Here is a 25,451-nt window from a genome sequence, read left to right as displayed (position 1 = left end):
GTATTCACACCAAATTACACAATTTCATTCATGTTTCACATCGTTAATTTGATAATGAAAGCTATCATCATCTATAAGGTGTACATCATGAAATCGATGGAACATTTTTCCATTAATTGCGATGTCGTACAGGTGAATTTGCTATTACGAGATCATAGGACAGACATCTCGAAGGCCAATAGCTGGGGATTTCCGGTGAAAATTTCAATTTTGAGTACCTCCCCGTCCCACTTCGCAATCTCTTGAAGCCGCGAAACACTTTCTGGGTATTGAAACGATATTAACGACTTATGACGCACTTGATTCTTTTTTCTGACGAAGCAATATCATCCTTATCTGCATAATCTTTATACAATAATCGCCGTTGCGTTTTGTTTTCGTAAAAATATTATTTATGTATCTTACCACATACCCCAGCGACCAGGAATCGCTCATTTCGAATTACTCGCCTTTCCATCATCCCTCTGGATGCTGACAAACGAAAGAAACTCTACGATCATTTGCCTCCAATGTCCCATGTGAATTGCAACCGTATAAACGTTTTCATTTCGATTGCGAATTATAACTAAAACGATATTCAATGCAATTCATTGCGTGAACTTGTTATTCGACAATTTTGAAAAGGAAAAATTGAATATGACGAATTCTTCTTTCTCCTATATCACTCATTCATGACCTTAATCTGCTGAAGATGAATATGAAGATAATTCTTTCCTACGTCTCATTAAAAATGTAATATTGTTTCATCGTTACATAATGCGTGAATTTATTTATCATGATCAATGTATCGTAGCTCCAGTGACTGCGCTGATAAAATCGAACGACCTTTCGATCTAAGAAATAAACCAAGTCAGATCCAATCCGATTCCGATCCGTTGTGCTCAATTTTAGCCCGTGGAACTCACAATAGTCGAACTGTTCGATCTCACCCACGGTAACCATACGCCACCAAAATTCCGTGGGGACGAAGCAGGATCGATTTCTGATTTAGATTGTGGCATTAAAACCGCATTGTATCGCCTGAGGTCATTTTCCATACGTTCTACGATCTGGAAAAAATTTGAGAAATTCAGTGACGACGAATAGTTCATTGTTGGTATTTTTCAGATTGACCCATACCTTGGGATGTTTTGCAGAAATGTCGACGGTCTCGCAGGGGTCGTTAATCAGGTCAAACAGACATTTGTTAGTGCACCTTGCGAATTGATCGAATGGTCGGCAAGAAATTGTGGCCCTATTCTGCAGCTCGATTATTTTCTCCGATGTCACAAAGGCGTTCGAAATACTGGCGATCGCCCTACCGGCGTCGGAGTTCAGAACGGACGTTGGGTCATACGGAGGAATGTCATCGGCTACGCTGTTGTTGCCGTAAGGATTAGAATTTTGACCATGACGTCCTGGAAGAAATTTAGGTAATTACTGCTCAGTATTGTTCTCTACTGACGAAGTTTCATGTAGCTAATTTTTCGATACCTTTGAGTAGCTTGAATTTTCCGAAAATACCACCCGCGACTTTGGTGGCCTCGTCGATGTTCAGAAGCAAGGAATTTCGACGACTTGCCGATCCGTCTCTGAGAGCAGGCCACTGATTTACCCCGTCGATTTCACCGAGATCGGTTACATTTCCTCCGGCGACGGAATAGATCGTAGGCAGCCAGTCGGTGATGTGCATCAGTTCATTGGAGACTCTCGGAACGTTTTTTAATAAGGGAGAATAAATGCACGCGGACGATCTGACCCCTCCGTCAAATAATGAAAACTTGAACTGCAATCATCGCCACGTCAGGTAAATCACATTACAAATCTTAAGCTAAAATATTCAGGAATTCGTAGTTACCCCGCGAAGCGGATAATTCGATCCATAATACTCGTTGAAACCTATCATGTGCGCCCCGTTATCCGCGGTGAACAAAATTATCGAATTCTCCAGCATCCCTCTGTTCTTGAGAGCTCGAACGGTACGGCCCACTGAAAAGTCCAGTCTTGCCACCATCCCTACGAGGAAAAGGATAGTTTCGCTTGAATTTTTAAACATGTAACAATCACAATTTCAACTGTATGCTAACCCTTACCGGCATATTTTCGCCTCGTCATGTCCTTTATGTATCCAAATTTGGCGTTCACTTCGTTGATATCATGTACCTCAACACGATCCTCCGGTTCCCCCATGTGCGGCGCGAGATGAGCGATTTGAAGATAAAGTGGGTTTTCCACATCGTGGTGGCCTATGATGTTCTCTACTTCCTCTGTGACTATATCCGTGAAATACTTCCTGCTTCTCACGACTTCGGAAGTGTTTCGAGAGTCCCGATGAAGGTCATAACCGGTATCGTTCTAGGGGTGTTCAAGTTTTGCAATTATAAAATCCCCCTCGAAGTGGATCGGGAAAAGACTAGGTAAGACTGTAGATACTATATTGAACAGGACTGACGTTTTGTCTTATTGTGTGATCGAAATACTTTATGTAAGTGCTGTAGTATCCCAAAAACGAGTCGAAACCTCGGTGACACGGCGTGTGGTCTACCGAATAGTAACCGACGTGCCATTTTCCGACTAATCTGGTCGTGTACCCCAAATTTTTCAGGTGGCGTGGTAGCAAAGGGGTTCCCAACGGTATTCCCCAGCGTTCGCCAGCCCTCAGCGGTAACCCTTGCGTTCCTAGGAATTTGTGGTCGAAGGTAATTATTGTAAAGAATTCAATGATCAAAAAAATTACCACTCCGAATTGGATAACGTCCTGTGAGAAACGCGGTCCTCGACGGTGTACAAGTCGGCTGGACATAGTGTCGGTTCAATGCGATCCCATTCGCTACAAGAGCATCGATGTTCGGAGTAGGTATTTGATTGGACCCATGGAAGCTGACATCGTTCCATCCCTTGTTGAAATTCGAAAAAACATGCGATTCAGTCCGAGGAACATGTAAATAAACGTTCGCCCAGGCTCTGATGAAACGGGCTGGTCATTATTATTGATGCAATGTCATCGTCATTTTTCACTATATTTGTATAATACCTAGTTTATCATATCTACTCTGACACCGGGTCATTCACGCTATTTGCGATAAGATATTCACCGTATTGGTCCGAAGTCGAGGTTTTTTTTACCTAATCAGGGCCTCCGTAATTCGAACTCGACTCTTACGCGGGGTCGGCTTACCGTTGGGAGGTCCTTTCCAAATGCAACGAGTTACTTTCCGTAATCGTTTGGCACAAGTTGAGACAGGGTTGTTCTTTTCTCCATAAAAAGGACCTTGATGACAATCGATTTGTCATATGCTGTGACCCGTATCTATGACAGCTTTTCCTCGTGATTTTCCGCACTGCTATCACACCCCAATGAAACATGGTGATATGCTAACTCTCAATATCAACCATCCCGTTGTCAATTTCGTGGTAATTATAGGACTAATTTGTTAAAAAATGCGTCAGATACGAACTTGTCTTGCATTTGCGGGGTTCCTAAAAAATTCCTCGTTCTACCATGGTTCTACTCATTTAGGTTCAGACAGTTCTAACGACCGAAGTAATAATTTCAATTTGATGAAGAGGAATACCTGCACATTGCCCATACATTCGAACTTATTTTCATCCTATTTCTAAACTCACGTTGACTTCTCACGAGCCACACGTTTAATAATGATACATTGACGAAAGTAAAATTAATTCAGTATTCTTACCAGATCGTCGGCGATAATTACAATCACATGTGGTGGTCGGTGCCTTCCAGGGTGACTACTTGAATTCGCGTGTTCTTCAGCAAAATTATCAGCGAATACATTGACAAAAAATATCGACAGTATTATACCGGTTATGAAACTAATGCTCGGCATATTTGTCTCTAATTTTCAACCCTATATAATTGAATTTTTATTATTTTCTCGTTTCTGTATAGGAAATAGAACGTGTACAATTCATAAAGGAATAAGTCTGCTTTTCACGATACTATTACAACAAAAGTATCGTCGCGTAACTAAATTTCGAGAAGACAGAAAATAATTAAATCCGATGTCGAACGTGTCTCATACACTAACTATACAGCCATACGGTATAAAAATGACTCCTTATAGGGTTCGTTCTTTCATTATATTGTACCTCTAATGTCATATTGATGATTCGTTATTCGGCAAACCTAGATATAGCACGTAGATCATTGAGACCATGGAGAGGGGATACAGATAGATTTGACTTCTTTTTATCTTCATTTTAGTCATTTTGATTGGCTGGGAAATATATTTCAGACTCACTTGATGTACATCTAAAATTAGATTCTATTTTCAGCTCTCATGCGGGGTCTGCAAAGTTGTACTCGCAAACGATCAACAAATAACATTCGATTGCGTATTTACACTAAATTAAATCATTTCATTCATGTTTCACATCGTTAATTTGATAATGAAAGCTATCATCATCTATAAGGTGTACATCATGAAATCGATGGAACATTTTTGCATTATTCGCGATGTCGTACAGGTGAATTTGCGAACGAGATCATAGGACAGATATCTCAAAGGCCAATAGCTGGGGATCGCCGGTCAAATTTTCAATGTTATGTACTCACACCCCTCTCCTCTTTTGCGACCTCTTGAGGCTTCGACCCACTCGCCTGATATCAAAACAATACCAACGTTTTATAGCGCACCTGATTGCTCTTTTTGACCAAATCATATCTTCCTTATCTGCATAATCTCAATTCAATGATCGCCGTTGCGTTTTGTTTGTGTTGAAATTTTATACATGAAGCAACTTTGTAGAATATCGCACCGAGTACATTCAGAAGAAGGGGTTTACGGCCGATTATCTTCACCGCGACAGAGCTCAGAAGCGGCGTTGGGTTCGCGTATTATCAAATTGCTCTCATATTATGAATATCACAGCAAATGTGAAATCACTTTCGTTATACGAATCGGGGAGGAGCTTCCATCCAAGCGTAATTTTAATCACTTCATTGGTCATTACAGCTACCATCCACGGCGGAATAATTGAGATGGCTGTCGCAAGGATATGTGCCGGAAAACCCACTTTTCAGCCACGAAAAGTTTTCCAAAAGTCATATAATAATTGAGTCATTTTCAAGTTTTAATATTATTTTATTGAATCTGTAATGTCTCAACATTTTTTTTTCATAAAGCAAAATGGCATTACTCGGTGTGTTTGGATACATTATTTGCGTGCTATGAAAAACTGCTGCATGCGTATCATGTTTTCTGTGGATCTAAACCCTGGTGAAATTTGTTCTTCCCGTTCACTGATATGTCAAGGGAGAGACGAACCAAAGAAATTATGAAGAAGTATAAAATTCAAAATTGAGTAGGCTCCTTGAAACGAATTAGCCATTTTTTTACCATTTTTCAGACTGTTGAGACCACAAAAATATACTATATTCGCGCGATATTTTTGAAACCTCAGCTTTCTTCTTTCGATAATAGGATCATGCTGAAGAATTATGAGAGAAAAAGGCACCGATCGAATCAATCATATTTTTTATATGAAATATAAACAGGGCCAAATCTTATTCGATTTCAATCCGTTACATTCAATTTTAGCCCTTAGAACTCACAATAGTCGAACTGTTCGATCTCACCCACGGTAACCATACGCCACCGAAATTCCGTGGGGACGAAGCGGGATCGAATTCTGCTTTAGATTGTGGCATTAAAACGGCATTGTATCGCCTGAAGTCATTTTCCATACGTTCTACGATCTGAAAAAAATTTGAGAAATTCAGTGACGACTAGTAGTTCATTGTTGGTATTTTTCAGATTGACCCATACCTTGGGATGGTTTGCAGAAATATCGACGGTCTCGCAGGGGTCGTTAATCAGGTCAAACAGACATTTGTTGGTGCACCTTACGAATTGATCGAATGGTCGGCAAGAAATTGTGGCCCTATTCCGCAGCTCGATTATCTTCTCCGATGTTACGAAGGCGTTCGAAATACCGGCGATCGCCCTACCGGCGTCGGAGTTCAGAACGGACGTCGGGTCATACGGAGGAACGTCATCGGTTACGCTGTTGTTGCCGTAAAAATCGGGATATTGACTATGATGTCCTGGAAGAAATATAGGTAAATACTGCTCAGTATTGTTCTCTACTGACGAAGTTTCATGTAGCTAATTTTCAGATACCTTTGAGTAGCTTGAATTTTCCGAAAATACCACCCGCGACTTTGGTGACCTCGTTGATGTTCAGAAGCAAGGAATTTCGAGGACTTGCCGATCCGTCTCTGAGAGCAGGCCACTGATTTACCCCGTCGATTTCACCGAGATCGGTTACATTTCCTCCGGCGACGGAATAGATCGTGGGCAGCCAGTCGGTGATGTGCATCAGTTCATCGGAGACTCTCGAAACGTTTTTCAATAAGGGAGAATAAATGCATGCGGACGATCTGACCCCTCCGTCAAACATTGAAAACTTGTACTAAAATCATCGCCACATCAGGTAAATCACGTTACAAATGTGCAGCTAAGATGTTCAAAAAATCGTAGTTACCCCGCGAAAAGGATAATTCGATCCATAATTTCCTCGAAGACCTTCCGGGTGCGCCCCGTTATCCGCGGTAAATATAATTATCGAATTCTCCAGCATCCCTCTGTTCTTAAGAGCTCGAACGGTACGGCCCACTGAAAAGTCCAATCTTGCCACCATCCCTACGAGGAAAAGGATAGTTTCGCTTGAATTTTTAAACATGTAACAATCACAATTTCAACTGTATGCTAACCCTTACCGGCATATTTTCGCCTCGTCATGTCCTTGATGTATCCAAATTTGGCGTTTACTTCGTTAATATCATGGACCTCAACAGGGCTCTCCGGTTCCCCAGTGTGCGGCGCGAGATGAGCGATTTGAAGGTAAAGTGGGTTTTCCACATCGTGGTGGCCTATGATGTTCTCTACTTCCTCTGTAACTATATCTGTGAAATACTTCCTGCTTCTCACGACTTCGGAAGTGTTTCGAGAGTCCCGATGGAGGTCATAACCGGTATCGTTCTAGGGGTGTTCAAGTTTTGCAATTATAAAATCCCCCTCGAAGTCGTTCGGAAATAATCTAGGTAAGATCCTAGATACTACATCGAACAGGACTTACGTTTCGTCTTATTGTGTGATCGAAATACTTGATGTAGGGGTTGTAGTATCCCAAAAATGAGTCGAAACCTCGGCGACACGGCGTGTGGTCTACCGAATAGTAACCGACGTGCCATTTTCCGACTAATCTGGTCGTGTACCCCAAATTTTTCAGGTGGCGTGGGAGCAAAGGGGTTCCCAACGGGATTCCCCAGCGTTCGCCAGCTACCATTGGGAACCCTTGCATTCCTAGGAATTCGTAGTCGAAGGTAATTACTCGAAAAAATTTCAATGATCAAAAAAATTACCACTCCGAATTGGATAACGTCCTGTGAGAAACGCGGTCCTAGACGGTGTACAAGTCGGCTGGACATAGTGTCGGTTCAATGCGATCCCATTCGCTACAAGAGCATCGATGTTCGGAGTAGGTATTTGATTGGATCCATGGAAGCTGACATCGTTCCATCCCTTGTTGAAATTCGAAAAAACATGCGATTCAGTCCGAGGAACATGTCATCGTCATTTTTCACTATATTTGTATAATACCTAGTTTATCATATCTACTCTGACACCGGGTCATTCACGCTATTTGCGATAAGATATTCACCGTATTGGTCCAAAGTCGAGGTTTTCTTTACCTAATCAGGGCCTCCGTAATTCGAACTCGACTCTTACGCGGGGTCGGCTTACCGTTGGGAGGTCCTTTCCAAATGCAACGAGTTGCTTTCCGTAATCGTTTGGCACAAGTTGAGACAGGGTTGTTCTTTGCAATAACCAACCGTTTTTCTCCATAAAAAGGTTTTTGACGACAATTGATTTGTCATTTGCTGTGACCCGTATCTATAACAGCTTTTCCTCGTGATTTTCCGCATTTCTATCACACCCCAATGAAACATGGTGATATGCTAACTTTCAGTATCATCTATCCCGTTGTCAATTTCGTGGTAATTATAGGACTAATTTGTTAAAAAATGCGTCAGATACGAACTTGTCTTGCATTTGCGGGGTTCCTAAAAAATTCCTCATTCTACTCATTTAGGTTCAGACAGTTCTAATGACCGAAGTAATAATTTCAATTTGATGAAGAGGAATACCTGCACATTGCCCATACATTCGAACTTATTTTCATCCTATTTCTAAACTCACGTTGACTTCTCACGAGTAATAATGATACATTGACGAAAGTAAAATTAATTCAGTATTCTTACCAGATCGTCGGCGATAATTACAATCACATGTGGTGGTCGGTGCCTTCCAGGGTGACCATTTGAATTCGCGTGTTCTTCAGCAAAATTATCAGCGAACACATTGACAAAAAATATCGACAGTATTATACCGGTTATAAAACTAATGCTCGGCATTTTAGTCGTCTGATTTGCAACCCTATATAATTGTATTTCTATTATTTTCTCGTTTCTGTATAGGAAATAGAACGTGTTCAATTCATCAAGGAACAAGTCTGCTTTTCACGATACCATTACAACAAAAGTATCGTCGCGTAACTAAATTTTGAGAAGACAGAAAATAATTAAGTCCGATGTCGAACGTGTCTCATACACTAACTATACAGCCATACGGTATGAAAATGACTCCCAATAGGGTCCGTTCTTCCATTATATTGTACCTCTAATGTCATATTGATGATTCGTCATTTCGCAAACCTTGATTTAGCACGTAAATAATCGAGACTGTGGAGGGGAGGTACAGATAATTTTTACATCTCCTTATCTCCATTTCACTCAACTTCATTGATATATTTCAGACTTACTTAATGTACATCTAAAATTAGATTCTATTTTCAGCTCTCATGCGGGGTCTGCAAAGTTGTACTCGCAAACGATCAACAAATAACATTCGATTGCGTATTTACACTAAATTAAATCATTTCATTCATGTTTCACATCGTTAATTTGATCATGAAAGCTATCATCATCTATAAGGTGTACATCATGAAATCGATGGAACATTTTTGCATTATTCGCGATGTCGTACAGGTGAATTTGCGAACGAGATCATAGGACAGATATCTCAAAGGCCAATAGCTGGGGATCGCCGGTCAAATTTTCAATGTTACGTACTCACACCCCTCTCCTCTTTTGCGACCTCTTGAGGCTTCGACCCACTCGCCTGATATCAAAACAATACCAACGTTTTATAGCGCACCTGATTGCTCTTTGTGACCAAATCATATCTTCCTTATCTGCATAATCTCAATTCAATGATCGCCGTTGCGTTTTGTTTGTGTTGAAATTTTATACATGAAGCAACTTTGTATAATATCGCACCGAGTACATTCAGAAGAAGGGGTTTACGGCCGATTATCTTCACCGCGACAGAGCTCAGAAGCGGCGTTGGGTTCGCGTATTATCAAATAGCTCTCATATTATGAATATCACAGCAAATGTGAAATCACCTTCGTCATATGAATCGGGGAGGAGCTTCCATCCAAGCGTAATTTTAATCACTTTATTCGTAATAATTATTGGTTCAATAATTGAGACGGCTGTCGCAAGGATATGTGTCGTAAAACCCACTTTCCAGCCACGACGTGCTCGCCACATTTATGGTTCCTCCACCGCACAGCGATTTCTATCGACACCTCATTGTGACCACCTTCTTAATTAATTAACTGCAAACGGGCAAAGCTTATTTTGGTAGTCTAAAAGGATGATGGATTCGACAATTTGAAGAATGAAAAATTGATTTTGAAGAATTTTTCATCGATCTATCCCACCAATTCATTGACTCATTCTACTGAAGATGAATATCGAGGTATAGTTCTTTGCTACGTCTCATTAAAAATTCATTATTGTTTCATCGTTACATAATGTGTGAATTTATTCATCATGATCAATGTATCGTAACCCCAGTTACTGCGCTGATGAAATCAAACGACCTTTTGATCTAAAAAATGAATCAAGTCATATCCAATCCGATTCCAACCGTTTTACTCAATCCTAGCCCGTGGAACTCACAATAGTCGAACTGTTCGATCTGACCCACGGTAACCATACGCCACCGAAATTCCGTGGGGACGAAGCAGGATCGAATTCTGATTTAGATTGTGGCATTAAAACCGCATTGTATCGCCTGAAGTCATTTTCAATACGTTCTACGATCTGAAAAAAATTTGAAAAATTCAGTGACGACGAATAGTTGATTGTTGGTATGTTTCAGATTGACCCATACCTTGGGATGTTTTGCAGAAATGTCGACGGTCTCGCAGGGGTCGTTAATCAGGTCAAACAGACATTTGTTGGTGCACCTTACGAATTGATCGAATGGTCGGCAAGAAATTGTAGCCCTATTCCGCAGCTCGATTATCTTCTCCGATGTTACGAAGGCGTTCGAAATTCCGGCGATCGCCCTACCAGCGTTCGAGTTCAGAACGGATGTTGGGTCATACGGAGGAACATCATCGGCATCGGCTACGCTGTTGTTGCCGTAAAAATCGGGATATTGATTCTGATGTCCTGGAAGGAGTTTAGGTAAATACTACCTAGTAGTGTTTTCCGCAAATGAAGTTTCATGTGCTTAATTTTTAGATACCTTTGAGTAGCTTGAATTTTCCGAAAATACCACCCGCGACTTCGGTGACCTCGTCGATGTTCAGAAGCAAGGAATTTCGAGGACTTGCCGATCCGTCTCTGAGGGCAGGCCACTGATTTACCCCATCGATTTCACCGAGATCGGTTACATTTCCTCCGGCGACGGAATAGATCGTAGGCAGCCAGTCTGTGATGTGCATCAGTTCATCGGAGACTCTCGAAACGTTTTTCAGTAAGGGAGAATAAATGCACGCGGACGATCTGACCCCCCCGTCAAACATTGAAAACTTGAGCTGGAATCATCGCCACGTCAGGTACATCACATTACTAATGTTTAGCTAACATGTTCAGGAATTCCTAGTTACCCCGCGAAGAGGATAATTTGATCCATAATTCTCGTGAAGACCTTCCGTTTGCGCCCCATTATCCGCGGTAAATATAATTATCGAATTCTCCAGCATCCCTCTGTTCTTGAGAGCTCGAATGGTACGGCCAACTGAAAAGTCCAGCCTTGCCACCATCCCTACAACGAATCAGAGAATCTCGCTTGATTTTTTAAATATGCAACAATCACAATTTGAACCAAAATGCTAACCCTTACCGGCATATTTTCGCCTTTTAATGTCCTTTATGTATCCAAATTTGGCGTTTACTTCGTGAATATCATGTACTTCAACAGGATTTTCCGGTTCCCCACTGTGCGGTGCGAGATGAGCGATTTGAAGATAAAGTGGATTTTCCACATCATGGTGGCTTATGATGTTCTCTACTTCCTCTGTGACTATATTCGTGAAATACCTCCTATTTCTCACTACCTTGGAGGCATTTGGGCAGTCTCGATGAAGGTCCTGACCGGTTTCGTTCTAGGGGTGTTTAAATTCCGCGATTACAAATCCTTTCTCCGTGGGACGGGAAAAGACTAGGTAAGACTGTAGATACTATATTGAACAGGACTGACGTTTTGTCTTATTGTGTGATCGAAGTACTTTATGTAACCGCTGTAGTATCCCAAAAATGAGTCGAAACCTCGGTGACACGGCGTGTGGTCTACCGAATAGTAACCGACGTGCCATTTTCCGACTAATCTTGTCGTGTACCCCAAATTTTTCAGGTGGTGTGGGAGCAAATGGATTCCCAACGGTATTCCCCAGCGTTCGCCAGCCATCAGCGGAAACCCTTGCATTCCTAGGAATTTGTGATCGAAGGTAATTATTGTAAAAGAATTCAATGATTGAAAAAATTACCACTCCGGATTGGATAACGTCCTGTGAGAAACGCGGTCCTAGACGGTGTACAAGTCGGCTGGACATAGTGTCGGTTCAATGCGATCCCATTCGCTACAAGAGCATCGATGTTCGGAGTAGGTATTTGATTGGACCCATGGAAGCTGACATCGTTCCATCCCTTGTTAAAATTCAAAAAGCATTCAATTCATTCCGAGGAACGTGTAAATAAACGTATGCCCAGGCTATGGCAAAACGGGCTTGTTAATATTGATGTAATATCATCGTTATTTTTCACCATATTAGTATAATGTCTAGGTTATCATATCTACTTTGCCACGGGGTCATCCAGGCTCTTCGCGATAAGATAATTATTAAGCAAATAAGAGTTCAGACAGTGCTAATCACTGATCAACGCACGTATATTCCATTTCCGCTAACCTTGGGCTGCAAATGATAAAGAAGTTTTTTACCAGCCTTTGACACAGCAATGTCAATTTTTCCACTGAAGTAACAATTTTAATTAAAAAAAAAAAAAAAAAAATTAGTATCAATTAACTTCGAAAGACGCATTTGAGCAATGTTCATTCGAAATAACACGCATATTTTTCGATAATATCGATTAACATCAAGTTATATTTTTCCAGAGCGACAAGGAAAACATTTACATTTCCTATTTATTCGACCTTATCTTCATCTTATAACTATACTCACGTTAACTACTCATGAGCCACATGTCTAATTATGATATGTTGACGAAAGTGAAATTCATTCAGTATTCTTACCAGATCGTCGGCGATAATTACAATCACATGTGGTGGTCGGTAACTTTCAGCGTGACTACTCGAACTTGCGTTTTCTTCACCAAAATTATTAGCGAATACACTGACAAAAAATGTCGACAGTATTAAACCGGTTATAAAATTAATGCACGGCATTTTTGTCGTCCAATTTTCAACCCTTTATAATTGAATTTTTATTATTTTCTCGTTTTTGTATAGGAAATAGAACGTGCACAATTCATAAAGGAATAAGTCTGCTTTTCACGATACTATCACAATACAAGTATCGTCGCGTTACTAACAATAAATTTCGAGAAGACAGAAAATAATTAAGTCCGATGTCAAACGTGTCTCATACACTAACTATACAGCCATACGGTATGAAAGTGACTCTTGATAGGTCTCGTTCTCTTAATATATTCTACCTCTAATGCAACATTTAATGATTTAGCCTTTCGTAAACCTTGATGTTGATGTATGCCATAGAGACTGTGGAGGGGAGGTACAGATATTTTTCTTTTTTTTATCTTTCTTTCACTCAACTTGATTGGCTCGAAAATATATTTCAGATTAACTTTATGCACTTTTAAAATCAGAATATATTAATTGTTTTCCTATGAGGCCTGCAAAGTTGTACTCGCACACGAACAACAAATTCCATTCGATTGTGTATTAATACTAAATTGAATAATTTCATTCATGTTTTACATCGTTATTCTGATTATGGAAGCTATCAGAATCTATAAGGTGTACATCATGTCGTACAGGTGTTGTATGTCGGCGTAAGATAATTAATAATATATTTACAAAAGTGAATGTTTTTATAGGTGTTTTTTTTACATACGTGGCATACAGATGCATTTGCTAACAAGCTTATAAAAGCTACTTTTAAGAAAGGGTTGAAATTCTGGCGTAATACATAATTCTATGTTTTAGTATTTATCATAAATAACGTATATAACAGTAAGTAATAAAATCCTCCGACGTAACTATCTCGGTATACATATAGGTAAGTCGTACACAATAATTATTAATGTAATTATAATCTAATCGTCATCGATGAAATTAATTTCCACCAGGTCCTCCTCATCTTCATCTCCGTCTTCTTCTCCGCCTTCGTTCTCAACCTTCTCCCTATCTTCAACCTGGCTGTTGTCATCCACCGCTCCGTCATTCTTCTGGCAATTTTTACCGCTGTGCCAGTAAAACGTAGCGGCAGTATTTTTCGGGGGAAATGTGTCTTTCAGTCAAAGAAATGCCCTCAATCCAACTATCAGCAGTACCATACCGATGTGGGCGCAAACTGCCAATGTGCTTACAGCTGTCGCAGCATTTGTAAAAGCATACAACATCGCTTCAGGACTAAGCCAAGGCTCCCACGTCCCATTGAAACTACGTGGATCCGCGTGCCAGTCCACAGGCATCAAGGCCTGTTTGGTTAGCACGTTTCCATGTTGCTCCAGAAACAGATCCAACTGCGTTACCATCTAAAACGAGAAGAAAACTAGGTGAGGTGTGCCTTGGAATGACAAGTCTGGGACGTCGTTGTCCGGACACGAATATACCTTTTGATAATCTTTAGCGATATTTTTCGTTTCGCAGGGATCGTTGACGATGTCAAAGAGGCACTCGGTTTCGTTACAGGCGTCAAAATTTCCACGGCGCAGCTGCCCTGAGTACCCGCTGCATTCGACACTCGCCTTCAATCGAAGAACGACCATTGCACTGGGTTGAGTAACCGGACCTCCTAGATATGTAGTGATACTTTTCGAGACGGTACTACCAAGGACCAAGGTTGTATTGTACGGTAAATTCTCCAGGTAGCGACCAGACTCGCCGTGGTAACCATCGTAGTAACCCCGGCTGTAAGATCCTGGAGAGAATTGAAATTTACAAGTTGTTTTATTTTATTCATTTACCAATCATCGCGACGAATGCAACGAACCTCGAAGAAGTTTGAATCTTCCTTGAATCGCAGCTTCTGTTCCCGACACTTCGTCGATGTTTAAAAGCATCGTGTGCCTGGTTCCAGCGCGACCTTCACTCAATGCCGGCCACTGATTCACCCCATCCAGGTCGCCCAGGTCCCTCAGATTGCCCCCAGCAGCGGCGTAGAGTGTTGGCAGCCAGTCCGTCATGTGAATGAGTTGCTCCGAAACACGCGTCGTTTCGTAAAGACGCGGAGACCAGACGGCAGCTACCCCTCTAACTCCACCCTCGTACAAAGTGTACTTAGTCTGTTGAGTATGGGATTAATGAATTTTATTAATCCAGTTCGATAATTTCGGAGAGCTAATTAATATTATGATTTATTCAGATTGGCATCGCTTACACCCCGTAACGGCCAGTTGGAACCCCAATTTCTAAATTTTCCGACGGGAGTCGCCCCGTTATCGGTGAGGAACAGAATCAGTGAGTCTTTCAGCAAACCCTTAGAACCAAGAGAGGCTACCACACGTCCAACGGAATCGTCGAGGCGCGTCACCATGGCTACGGTATATCGAATAGGTATATTTTACGTTAATTCTTGCTTGAATAGAAATTACTTTTCTTGAATTACACAACTTACCGGCGAATGTTCGTCGATTTGGTTCCCGAATGTGATAAAATTCATCGCTCCTCAAATCGCGCATAGGAACTTCAAGAGGTGGATGAACAGCCAGATGGGAAATCTGCAGGTAAAGGGGCCGCATTGGATCGTGGGAGTCGATGATTCTCAGCGCTTCTTCGGTGAAAAGATCTGTGGCGTATTCGCCCTGGTCTCTCCAGGCCGGATCACTTCCTCGATGCATATCGAACCCGCTTAAATTCTGCGCAAGTATGGACCAAGTAATTTCGATATTTATAACGTACTCGAAATGTTATCACCGACGATAACAATCGACAGTAGTTATTACCCCTTGCTCGTACTTGTAGTCATAATAAGTAATGTGGCTGTTATAAAAACCAAGGAAAGAATCAAAGCCTCGATGCAACGGCGTGTGCTGCGGCGTGTGATATCCGACGTGCCATTTTCCAATTAATCTTGTAACGTAACCGAGTCCTTGAAGATGTTCGGGAAGGGTGCGAATCTCTAGAGGAATACCACGTGGTTCTCCAGCCTTTATTCCGGCGCCCTGCATCCCTGATGAAAGAGAAATCTCAATCAAGAGAAGAAAAAAACGGAGCGTCGCTGGGCCGTGGAATTAAAGATTTCCAAAATAAATAAAATCACAATCGGAAAACTCACCCATACGGATGGGATACCGCCCCGTTAGAAATGCCGCTCTTGAAGGCGTGCATGAAGGCAAAACGTAGTGTCTATTCAAAATCACCCCATTGTAGGCAAGGGCGTCTATGTTTGGTGTCGGTATTTGGTTTGAACCGTGAAATCCAACATCATTCCATCCCTAAAATATTTATTAATGAATCGTAACCACTGGATGTTATAGTTGAGAAGCATTTTCGACCGTATACTGCGCTGGTTCAACGCGGTGCTTAAGGTAGAATGCCATGAGCATAGATAGGAGTATACTAGACTTCCGGGTTAGATTGGAAGTGGATTATCTACGAATGAAATCAGTCGGAGGTCATCATAACAGCTCGGAAGGGTAAATATCCGCGATGAAGGGGTGGATACAAGGCGTACGGTATAATTACGTAACCCGACTGAATTTCATCATCACTTTGCACAGGAATTTTATTTGTTTGGTTCTCCGTGAGTCAGCCGACCGTGTGTCTGCATCCTCGTTTCTCGTCGTGGTGCACGTGCCTCCTTTGGGCCCCGGCGTGGGCGGTTCTGTGTAAAGTAGTGGAAGCGTCTGCGGCTTAGCAGATAATTGTCTTAACTCGGCGTGCATTGTTAATCCGAGTCGAGTGGTGCCACGTGCCCACTAACCCGAGCCAACCGACCTCCCTGCATAATATCTCAGGGAATATTAAGCCGGACGACGTATGAAATAACGAAGCTATAATCCACCAATACCACCGCCGCAGTTTACATGTTCATCTTGATAAACGGACTGACACCTGTTGTCTGAGAAACAACGCTCAATTTATCCTAATCTAATTATTACGCGGACCAGTTATTTGTCCGTGAAAAATTTCCTCCCTCCCTTCTCGACGGTGCAAGAAAAATGAAAATTAGACCTTAGATGGATGAATGAAAGGATGGATTTCCTTCGCTACGAGCAGACAGCTTAAGTGGCTCAGACACATTTCACCTCTTCTCGCGTCGTAATTTCCTTAATTACATCATTTATCGCGACGAGAATTGGGGAGTAACGTTAGACTTTGAAACTTGATACATGTGTGTCTCACATAACTACGCATGGCGTATTTTCGATATACGTATAGGTGATAGATATGTATAGGAGTGCACGCGCTAATTACCTACGAGCGTTCATTTCTAGGCGGTGATATACTAATGAGAATCAATTGACGAGGAGCCCCGGAACGAATGATAGCAGCGATCCCGCCTCTGCATTTGAGAATTGATGGTATAATTTTGACCTATTGACGATCATTCAATTTTTGCAGGCGATTTAAATCAACCATTTTTTACGATGAAAAAATGAACCCTTTCCAATCGGCTTACCAAATCATCGGCCATTATTACGATGATGTGAGGTGGTGTCTGGTACTCCTTCGGCTCGCGGGTATAATGTTCCCGAGTGTGGTCACAGGCGACGTACGCGCCCAACAGGAGAGCCAAGCTGGCAACGAGGAATCGCATCACCATTTTGGAAAATCCAACAGCAATTGAATCACCCCTTACCGAAGCGTAAGGGTAAGGGAATGTCTTCCGTCTTCGCCGTTAAAAGCTCGGGTAAAAAAAAATTCACTAACAATAAATTTAATTTCTTCCCCCTTTAACTTTGAGAGTGTTGTTGTTAGACACCGCAAAATGAGATCACAATTCTCCACAAGGACTCTCGTCGGATTTATAGACTTGGTCAACGCATCTCGTGCAACCGCAAAGACCAGAAAGTTCTTTGGAAAGGGTTTCTCAGCTTATATAGGCCGGCTAACTGGGTAAAGTATACGTATGAACGTATGAATGAACTCTGCAAACTGAGACGAGGGGGTAAAAGAGAAGAAGATGAAAAGAGGCTGGGCTCATGCGTCTAATGAGTATGACAATCAGCGAAATACGTGCTCCGGTGTTCCGTTAGCTTCATTGGACATATACGTGCAACCCGAGACCCGCGTCCTTCTCTTTGCTTTTTCTCCCATTAATCTGAATACTCCTTTTTTTTTCATAATTATATTTTATTTCTCTTTTCTTATTACGTTGCCACAGCGTAATCGGTATTTCAGGAATTTGAAAACTTGACTCATCTTCACGGAATCGGAGATACGCACGTTAGGATCCTACCATTTTTATTTATACAAGAGCATGCTTTTTGTTCCTTCTTTTCTTGACCATCTTAGGGTCGACGCTGCGGCAAATTTATGTATAATTATCGTAATCATCGGGACGAAATTTTCTCACGACTTTATATTGTACACTCACGGCTACAATTTGTAAATTATGCTTACATCATGTTTCACAGAATATCTTAATTGAGATAAGAAGAGCACCTTTGCACTCTGTTTTTGTTTGTCATTATAGATGTGTATGTGCCAGGAGCAGCTGTAATGCGCAAATCGTACATTTGGCCACCTGCCAAAAAGTATTCCTCGACTGCAACACGTCGTGGATATCTCCTGAAATGGAAATTGGTAAATAATGTAAATTCGACGTTTAATTTCTTAAGTAAATAATATCACATCTTAATGAAGGGAAATGGCATCCATTGTTTTGAACCATAGGTCAAGTAGTGTTAACTTAGGGATACCAATTACATTATTCAGTATTTCCTCGTCGGATCGTTCGAGACATCCGCTGCTCAAAGTTACCTTGTAAGTTTCACGGCCAGATAAACACTTCACATAAACAACAGCCAGAATATCGCGACTGTTATTGTAATGCTGAAATATCCAGAAAAGCCTTAATACTTCAATGAGTTTAATTACCGGCTCGAAAAGTTTTCTCCGGCCGTAATTTGGAAGCTTTTGAGAGAATCAATTCCAAGATTCTAAATCGTGGTAAACCGGGCGTAAATTTGGTGTCAAAAGATCACGAATGTTTGGGTGGAACAGAAAAATGTGTAAAGATCTAATCAAATATCCAAATTGAAAAGAAAATATACATCAGTGAGCAAACATCATTATTTAATACGCCGACAATGGAGCACGCGGTAGGATCTGTCGACGAAATTTTAATTTGAATAGGTTGGCATAAAGCTCGCGAGAGAGAGCTTTACCACCGCGCGATCGCGGCAGCTGATTCAACCGTTATACTTCGTCTGCTACAACAGGTGACGACGAAATGTCAAAATTAAAAACAAAAATCGTCGGAGATTCAGAAGATTAAAAGAGAGTTGAGGATAATAACTTACCAATGTTTACGACCAAGCAGAAACTCATAGAACGGACAGGGAAAAATAAAATTGGCCGATTTGAATTCCTCAAACTCCTCGTCGAGGAATTCAGAACGTCGAAATCAAAAGGTAACCAAACCTCATGAGACTTTACGTGTAGATTGTTACCGGATTGGTGTTTTCAATTTTTCTCAGAAGCAAAGACTCAAGTCTTAGCTAATTTGGCAAATTTTGCCTATGATCCTTTAAACTACGAGTATCTCCGTCAACTACGAGTCATCGATCTTTTTCTCCACTTACTTTCCGGAGATAATAAGGAATTCGTTCGCTTTGCTATTGGAGGGATCTGCAATTTGTGTTTAGGTAATGTTATTATCTAATTAAAATATTCTCGGAACAATCCACTATTGGGAGTTATTGATTCACTATTTATTGATCTTCTTAATTCCAGATCCAGAAAATAAAGAATACATCAACCATAGCCATGGTCCACAGATAATATCTTCCCTTTTAACATCCACTGACGAAGAAACTATTTTATCGGTCATTACCACGCTGATGTTCTTAATGACCCCAAATTCCAATCCGCTTATAAACAGCCCCGAGACTATACACTCTATGTTATGTTTCTCAGAGGATTCAAACCCAAGAATACGAAATTTAGCCTCAATATTTCTCAAGGACTACTGTTCTGAGGTAGAAGTTGAAAAAGTTAAACTTAATCCGCCCGCTATATCAGTGTCTGAAATTCCACTGCCACGCTAGAGAGATTGTGTAATTCTCATAATGAGCCTCCAAATGAGTAGCAAGCTGCTGGGCTCCTGTGGAAGGCTGAAAAAATATTACTGTACAAAAATTTCAATAGGTTCTATAGTGGTAGGTAATTTAAAAAATTTGAAGGTGGGCAATCGCGTTCGAGTGTCGAAGCTGATAACCGAATATGAAATTCTAAAGTTTGCCGACCTTACCCTAGACTATAATCCAATTCATATCACCTCTCAAAAAAAAATCGTTCATGGTGCATATCTCAATGGTTTAGTTTCTGGAGTGATTGGTACAAAATTGCCAGGTGCTGGAACGATAGTTGTCGAACAGCTCCTTAGATTTCCTAATCCCTGTTATGCCGGCGACACCATTGAGATTACGGTAGAAGTGGTCAGCATCAGAAAGATTATAAAGTGCAAGTATAAATGTGTAGCCAATATGGAGAGATTAGTTCTAGAAGGAGAGGCAAAACTCATATTGGGGGAATCAACTATACAAAAAATCGGTACAGGAAAATAGACGTTTTTTCACATCAATATGTAGGTGAAGCAATCAAGTAATTGTAACTTTTTAAAGATTAAAGTAGTGAATATTTTGACTAAAACAGACAGAGTTTTTCATTTTGTTACTCATTTTGTTATAGTAGTGAGTGGATGAATCATGCTGAAATATTGGCAATGCTGCAACCTAAGGTATTTTGCCTAGCAAGCATTTTTTTTTTTGTCCTCAATGTATTCGTCAATGTCAGCAATATTGCGATATTCTTAAGAATTCTTGCAATATAACAATTCAAGCATATATCTAGACCTCCGTTGAAGTGATTCTTTTTGTCATTGTTCAACCTGCTGCTGTTCAACTAACGAGAAGCTTTCTGCTAGGTGAGTGTTGTCAATAAACTAAATTATTCGTTCACGCTTTTCGATGCTTTTCTCTGAGACATTTTCATAAAACATTACCCATAAATTCACTCTTGAAAATTCATTTTCAACACTCTCTTCAGTATTTTTAACAATTTTTGGTTCACAGTTCAACATGCAAGTAGGAATCCTAATAGCATTGTTGTGTATGGGACACATCTATGCTTCTGAAACTACGAACGAACCAGGAACATGCTCAGCTTCTGATGCTCCCACAACTGAAAGTCCGATTGGCTGCGTATGTGGGGTATTCTTGAGCGGACAGTTCAAAAAAAACAGCAAAGACCAACCCAAGGGCAACCCAGCTATGCTTCATGAACATCCTGACACTTTTCCTTGCACTATTGTTGGCAACAAACTATGCACCAATAAGTGCCTTGATACTGTGAGTCTCACATTCCATTGCCTTCTGCATTTTAACTAACATCCTAATTATTACATATTGTTTAAGCCTCATTCTATCAACTGTGCTGATAGATGATAAAACTTTCGATACTATCAAATTACAGATTGTGAAGTATTTGCCAAACAGTCCAGCTATTCTCTGCGGATCTATCGATCGTGATTGTCACAAAGAGAGGGTGAGTTTTTAGCCTCAGATAATAGTCAATTATAGTCTTGCTCCTAATTACTTTTTTGATCTATCTTCATCTTGTATTCTTCAAGTATTTAAACTTTCTTGATCCATGTTTGGATTTTTTTCCAGGCGTACCTATTCATAAAAAATTGCAAGGATGAATGGATGAATACTAATCTCTCAGCTGGACGAGAATATTGCTGTAAGGATGGATTACCGTACAAGTGTCCAATACTCAGTTAAGAAATTATCAGATTTTACAAGATATTACTCATGCGCTTACTGTTTCGATGTTGTCTGGGACATGACACATTTTTTCTCTAAAATTTGAGCCGTTATTACTATGACTCTCTTAAACTTCCCGCCCTGATCTAAATATAGCTAGAGATGGTGTGGCTTGAGTTTTATTTCTAAACAAGATTCAGCATTACATTTCTATTAATAGAATTGACGATGTCATGTATCCATTTATTACCATAAAATTTTACCACCCCCCACTAGACGCCAATATTCACATAATTTTAATATCACAAAGTCAAATCACCTCTTAACGGCATAAGACTTAATTGACAATTAAACAGGTCAAGAGCATTCAGTAGGGCCTAGGGAACGAGGGCATATTTTATTTCTAATTTTAAGTTGGTCACAACGGACTTGCAACGGTTATCTCAGTCAATGTACATTGCAGTACTTGGTTGAATTTATTTCTTATTGTTTACAATCGAATAAAGCTTGATGAATAATCAAGATAATATAGTAATGAGTGGTTTAAAATGATCAAACTATCAATAATCTGTTCACTGCATATTGTTACCAAAAAGACAACTAAATAAAGTTTTAAACAATGTGTGCCAAACTACTGGCATGTCCGTTATGTTCTCAGCCTGCGTTCTTGACATTGGATGCTCTACGCTCAGGACTTATTAGCGTAGCTACACGTCCCCTCGCTTGTCCAGTCTGCAATGAAATATTACTTGGTGTTGACAAACTGACAATCCATTTATTTAGTCATACTATTAATTTATCTGACGATGGACGAGTTAACACTGATCATACAAAGATCATGGAAGGAAATTCTTCCACTGTTGCTGAAGACAAAGTTGATAACAGTCAGATGATATCTACTCAATCTTTGAACGTATCACACAAGGAATGCGCTAAAGTGAAATCATTTAGGCAAAATGATGTTATCACATTTGGGCCGCAGGTTACTTCCATAATTGCCAAAACCCCTCTGTGCAAAATAGCTAACATTGGAAGTGCTTGTTTTACAAAAGATGGGACTTCGAGCACAAGTTCCCAAACTTGTGGAGAAGATCAAAATCAGTGCAAAGATATTTTGACAGACCAAATTATATTTGTACAGAGTGCAAAACAACTACATCAAGTTTCAGATCGAAAAAGAAACAAATTTTGTGGTGATAAGATTTACTCTCAGAACACGCCACAAAAAGGATTAGCAAATGTCAAATACGAATGTCAACCGAAACAGGATAAGCGAATGTCGTTACAGTATACAGAGGAGGCTGATAAAACCGAACAAGTTCAGTTGGAGTGCGTTGAAAATTTATCCAAACACTCAGAAAAGTCCATAGAAAGTTACACCAAGAGTATACTGCAATTTCAACCAATCTGGGTAGAAAACTCTCAACCGGAAATTCCCAAGCAGAATATTTTCATCCACACAAGTAATGCAGCACAGGGACAACCAAGTCATCAAATAGTTACGATACCGCCAAAAACCATTACCAGTAACAAAGAAGGTTCACTCCAGCCGACGGCTACATCAGCTTGTCTCCTTGCCTCGGATAATTCATGCATTGAATTCTCTGTGAGCGTGGGTCAGAAATGTATTGAAACTAAAAATTCGACAACTGAAACAAAGGGCTTAAAAAATCACCAGCAAAACTTGAACCAAAACCATGTCTTGCCCCAGCTCAAAGCATTCAAAGCTCTTGCTACTAAAGAGAAGACACAACGGTGTGATGTCTGTGCATTTTATTTCTCAGATCCAAATATATTAACCCTTCACAAGCAACTGGTTCACATGATAAATGAAAAAGATATGCACAAAAAACCTGAAGATTTGCTGAAAAGCTACCCCTGCCACTTGTGCCCAAAAGTTTTTAAAATGAAAGGGAGTCTCATGGTTCACATGAGGGTAGCTCACATCGGTTATAATCTAGGTAAGAATAGTGTTTACCACAATCTATGGAAGCAACAATCAAGTGGTAATAAATTAAAAATCTGATTCAGGCTTGTTGCCCAAGGAGGGAGACCCTCTACGGATTCCTGGGGAACACGGGTACAATTGCCCAACGTGTGGTAAGAGCTTCAAGAAGGTAAATTTTTCGATATAAACCTAGAAGATCCGATAAAGTGCAGTGAGTTCATAAATCTTATTTATTGTTTGCAGGAGCAGCACGTCACACAGCACCTAAAGACCCATGAAGGGAAACAGTGGGAATGCGATGTATGCAGTAAAATGTTCACAACAAAATATTTTCTCAAAAAACACAAAAGATTACACTCTGGGGAAATGCCGTACAAATGTAACATCTGCGACAAGACATTCACGTTCCAGCAATCTTATCACAAGCACAGGCTTTACCACAAAGATGACAAGCCCCATGCATGTTCTACTTGCGGTAGATCTTTCAAGGAACTTTCAACACTCCATAATCATGAGCGAATACACACAGGGGAAAAGCCCTTTGCCTGTGAGACATGTGGTAAGAAATTATAATCACGAAAGACCTATACATACTGTGTGCGCTAGTTTTTAATGAAGTACTTTGCTTTGTGATTGATTTCAGTTATTATACTAACAGTGCATAATACCGATTATGTTGCTCACATGTGTTTGATCCTAATGCAAAATGGCGTGATGCATGTTCTAATTGTAAATTGGTGAGTTCATTTCTTCTTTACTATTGATGTGCTCAAATCAAGTATTTGTAACTTGTATTCCAGTCATGGATGATTTATACAATTTTAGGAAAATGCTTTCGACAACGAGTTTCCTACTTAGTTCATCGACGCATCCACACTGGAGCTATGCCCTACAAGTGCACAGCCTGTGGAAAAAACTTCAGATACAAAGTAATGAGTTTTTGCTGATCAGCCAATGACCCAGATTTAGTGCTGGTATAATCTTTGTATTTTCCTTTTCATGGCTAGGTGAGCCAAAGAACACACAAATGTACTGCCCAACCACCTGGTACGGTCATACGTCAGTCAAGTGATTTGGTACAGCGTTTGCTGCAAGTGTCGCAATCAAAAAATGCGAACACAGAAGAGAGCAATGAAGCTGTGTTATCCCAGGACACAGAATCTGCAGGGTGCATTCCAAACGAGGAAAACCGTTACATTTTAGTAGTGGACAACCAAGGACAACATATTCTTACGAGACAATCTGAAGTACCGAAAAAAACTACTGAAAGCGAAATGAAATCGTCCAGCTTGGGTTTGCAGAAATATGAAGATGAAGGAAATGATGAGACATTTATCCAGGACTTATGGGGTCATAACATTTTAAATGGCACAACCCTGAAAGATTCCATCGAGATTTCGATTAAAAATGGCCTGAACGAAGAACAGCATTCACAATCAGATGGAAACAATGACTTCTTTTCTATGGTACTTTCGCCACCAGAAAATGAGATTCAATCTCCATCAAGTGAAATGGAACACCTGAGGCTTTCGTCACCAATGGGCAATGAAAATATGTTGGATTTAACAAAGCCAGTGGGCACACAATCAACAGACAACTTTGAGTGTGGAAACAGTCAGCCAATAATACACCAAAACTTGAGTCGTGATAACAGTAGAGTTGCTACCCTGCTGCCTACGATCAACGAAGAATCCTTAAAGCAATTACTCTATGGTTCTGAAGATAGGCAGTAATAGTACAATTGTGAGTAGAAATTCTGCAAAATTTATTTGCGACGTTCTTAGATCAGTAATTATGAGCCGGACAAGAAAAAATAAACAAATGTACTTTACTTTTATATGCTTGGGCAGATCTGCTTCTTTTATTCATTCGAATGCTGTTGAATGTAATTCGATACATGTACTATAAAGGAATTATTTCTTTTACGGTTGGACGTTAATAGGATAATTCAAAGATAACATAGATAAGACCAAAAATTTCATTTCATATTTTATTTTTTTG

The 25,451-nt window shown here is 40.4% G+C and overlaps 7 protein-coding genes and 2 long non-coding RNA genes across 15 annotated transcripts; 6 read left to right on the top strand and 3 right to left on the bottom strand.

The window, feature by feature from the left end:
- Positions 1 to 719: 719 nt before the first annotated feature.
- On the bottom strand, positions 720 to 8,713 carry LOC105689638 (arylsulfatase B-like). Of its 5 annotated transcripts, none has more exons than XM_048658494.1 (8): positions 8,270 to 8,713; positions 7,370 to 7,529; positions 7,084 to 7,310; positions 6,725 to 6,986; positions 1,838 to 1,995; positions 1,474 to 1,765; positions 1,120 to 1,397; positions 720 to 1,049 (listed from the first exon to the last, which is right to left on the bottom strand). In XM_048658494.1, the coding sequence occupies exons 1-8, from the start codon at positions 8,420 to 8,422 to the stop codon at positions 888 to 890; spliced, it is 1,692 nt and encodes a 563-aa protein (XP_048514451.1). In that variant the 5' UTR covers positions 8,423 to 8,713; the 3' UTR covers positions 720 to 887. The 5 variants fall into 5 exon arrangements, with proteins under 5 accessions (XP_048514451.1, XP_048514449.1, XP_048514450.1 ...); XM_048658492.1 differs by lacking the exons at positions 1,474 to 1,765; positions 1,838 to 1,995 and adding exons at positions 6,126 to 6,417; positions 6,490 to 6,647 and having other exon boundaries at positions 8,270 to 8,703; XM_048658493.1 differs by lacking the exon at positions 6,725 to 6,986 and adding an exon at positions 2,073 to 2,334 and having other exon boundaries at positions 8,270 to 8,703.
- LOC125501780 lies at positions 6,834 to 10,375 on the top strand. The gene is made up of 3 exons (XR_007279417.1): positions 6,834 to 7,048; positions 7,237 to 7,330; positions 10,239 to 10,375. It is a non-coding gene; the product is annotated as an uncharacterized LOC125501780 (long non-coding RNA).
- LOC105689646 (arylsulfatase B-like) lies at positions 9,852 to 12,992 on the bottom strand. Its single transcript, XM_012406816.4, has 8 exons — positions 12,618 to 12,992; positions 11,854 to 12,013; positions 11,568 to 11,794; positions 11,211 to 11,472; positions 10,975 to 11,132; positions 10,611 to 10,902; positions 10,251 to 10,534; positions 9,852 to 10,180 (listed from the first exon to the last, which is right to left on the bottom strand). Exons 1-8 carry the CDS (start codon positions 12,768 to 12,770, stop codon positions 10,019 to 10,021), a joined length of 1,698 nt encoding a protein of 565 aa, XP_012262239.2. The 5' UTR covers positions 12,771 to 12,992; the 3' UTR covers positions 9,852 to 10,018.
- Positions 10,760 to 13,829, top strand: LOC125501773. The gene is made up of 4 exons (XR_007279408.1): positions 10,760 to 10,923; positions 11,289 to 11,532; positions 11,721 to 11,814; positions 13,694 to 13,829. It is a non-coding gene; the product is annotated as an uncharacterized LOC125501773 (long non-coding RNA).
- On the bottom strand, positions 13,152 to 17,570 carry LOC105689645 (arylsulfatase B-like). Its single transcript, XM_012406815.3, has 8 exons — positions 17,191 to 17,570; positions 15,844 to 16,003; positions 15,512 to 15,738; positions 15,184 to 15,424; positions 14,947 to 15,104; positions 14,560 to 14,851; positions 14,180 to 14,487; positions 13,152 to 14,101 (listed from the first exon to the last, which is right to left on the bottom strand). Exons 1-8 carry the CDS (start codon positions 17,332 to 17,334, stop codon positions 13,862 to 13,864), a joined length of 1,770 nt encoding a protein of 589 aa, XP_012262238.2. The 5' UTR covers positions 17,335 to 17,570; the 3' UTR covers positions 13,152 to 13,861.
- Positions 17,490 to 19,783, top strand: LOC105689650 (armadillo repeat-containing protein 7-like). Of its 3 annotated transcripts, XM_012406820.4 has the most exons (5): positions 17,490 to 17,627; positions 18,208 to 18,317; positions 18,956 to 19,147; positions 19,214 to 19,381; positions 19,470 to 19,783. In XM_012406820.4, the coding sequence occupies exons 3-5, from the start codon at positions 19,039 to 19,041 to the stop codon at positions 19,781 to 19,783; spliced, it is 591 nt and encodes a 196-aa protein (XP_012262243.2). In that variant the 5' UTR covers positions 17,490 to 17,627; positions 18,208 to 18,317; positions 18,956 to 19,038. The 3 variants fall into 3 exon arrangements, with proteins under 3 accessions (XP_012262243.2, XP_048514475.1, XP_048514474.1); XM_048658518.1 differs by lacking the exon at positions 17,490 to 17,627 and having other exon boundaries at positions 17,634 to 19,147; positions 19,217 to 19,381; XM_048658517.1 differs by lacking the exon at positions 17,490 to 17,627 and having other exon boundaries at positions 17,634 to 19,147.
- A 21-nt stretch (positions 19,784 to 19,804) lies between these two features.
- Positions 19,805 to 20,566, top strand: LOC105689652 ((R)-specific enoyl-CoA hydratase-like). Its single transcript, XM_048658520.1, has 2 exons — positions 19,805 to 20,322; positions 20,427 to 20,566. Exon 1 carries the CDS (start codon positions 19,805 to 19,807, stop codon positions 20,300 to 20,302), a length of 498 nt encoding a protein of 165 aa, XP_048514477.1. The 3' UTR covers positions 20,303 to 20,322; positions 20,427 to 20,566.
- Positions 20,520 to 22,379, top strand: LOC105689653 (follicle cell protein 3C-1). The gene is made up of 5 exons (XM_012406825.3): positions 20,520 to 20,661; positions 20,810 to 21,085; positions 21,210 to 21,281; positions 21,407 to 21,479; positions 22,161 to 22,379. Exons 2-5 carry the CDS (start codon positions 20,816 to 20,818, stop codon positions 22,202 to 22,204), a joined length of 459 nt encoding a protein of 152 aa, XP_012262248.2. The 5' UTR covers positions 20,520 to 20,661; positions 20,810 to 20,815; the 3' UTR covers positions 22,205 to 22,379.
- LOC105689644 (zinc finger protein 267) lies at positions 22,115 to 25,375 on the top strand. Its single transcript, XM_012406814.3, has 5 exons — positions 22,115 to 23,463; positions 23,534 to 23,619; positions 23,694 to 24,009; positions 24,276 to 24,379; positions 24,458 to 25,375. The coding sequence occupies exons 1-5, from the start codon at positions 22,122 to 22,124 to the stop codon at positions 25,181 to 25,183; spliced, it is 2,574 nt and encodes an 857-aa protein (XP_012262237.2). The 5' UTR covers positions 22,115 to 22,121; the 3' UTR covers positions 25,184 to 25,375.
- The last annotated feature ends 76 nt before the right edge of the window (positions 25,376 to 25,451 follow it).

This window comes from Athalia rosae, chromosome 7 (assembly GCF_917208135.1).
Source record: "Athalia rosae chromosome 7, iyAthRosa1.1, whole genome shotgun sequence".
NCBI classification, from domain to species: Eukaryota; Metazoa; Arthropoda; class Insecta; order Hymenoptera; family Athaliidae; genus Athalia; species Athalia rosae.
Note: the sequence above shows the minus strand (reverse complement) of the source record. Positions and strands in the feature narration are given on the sequence as shown.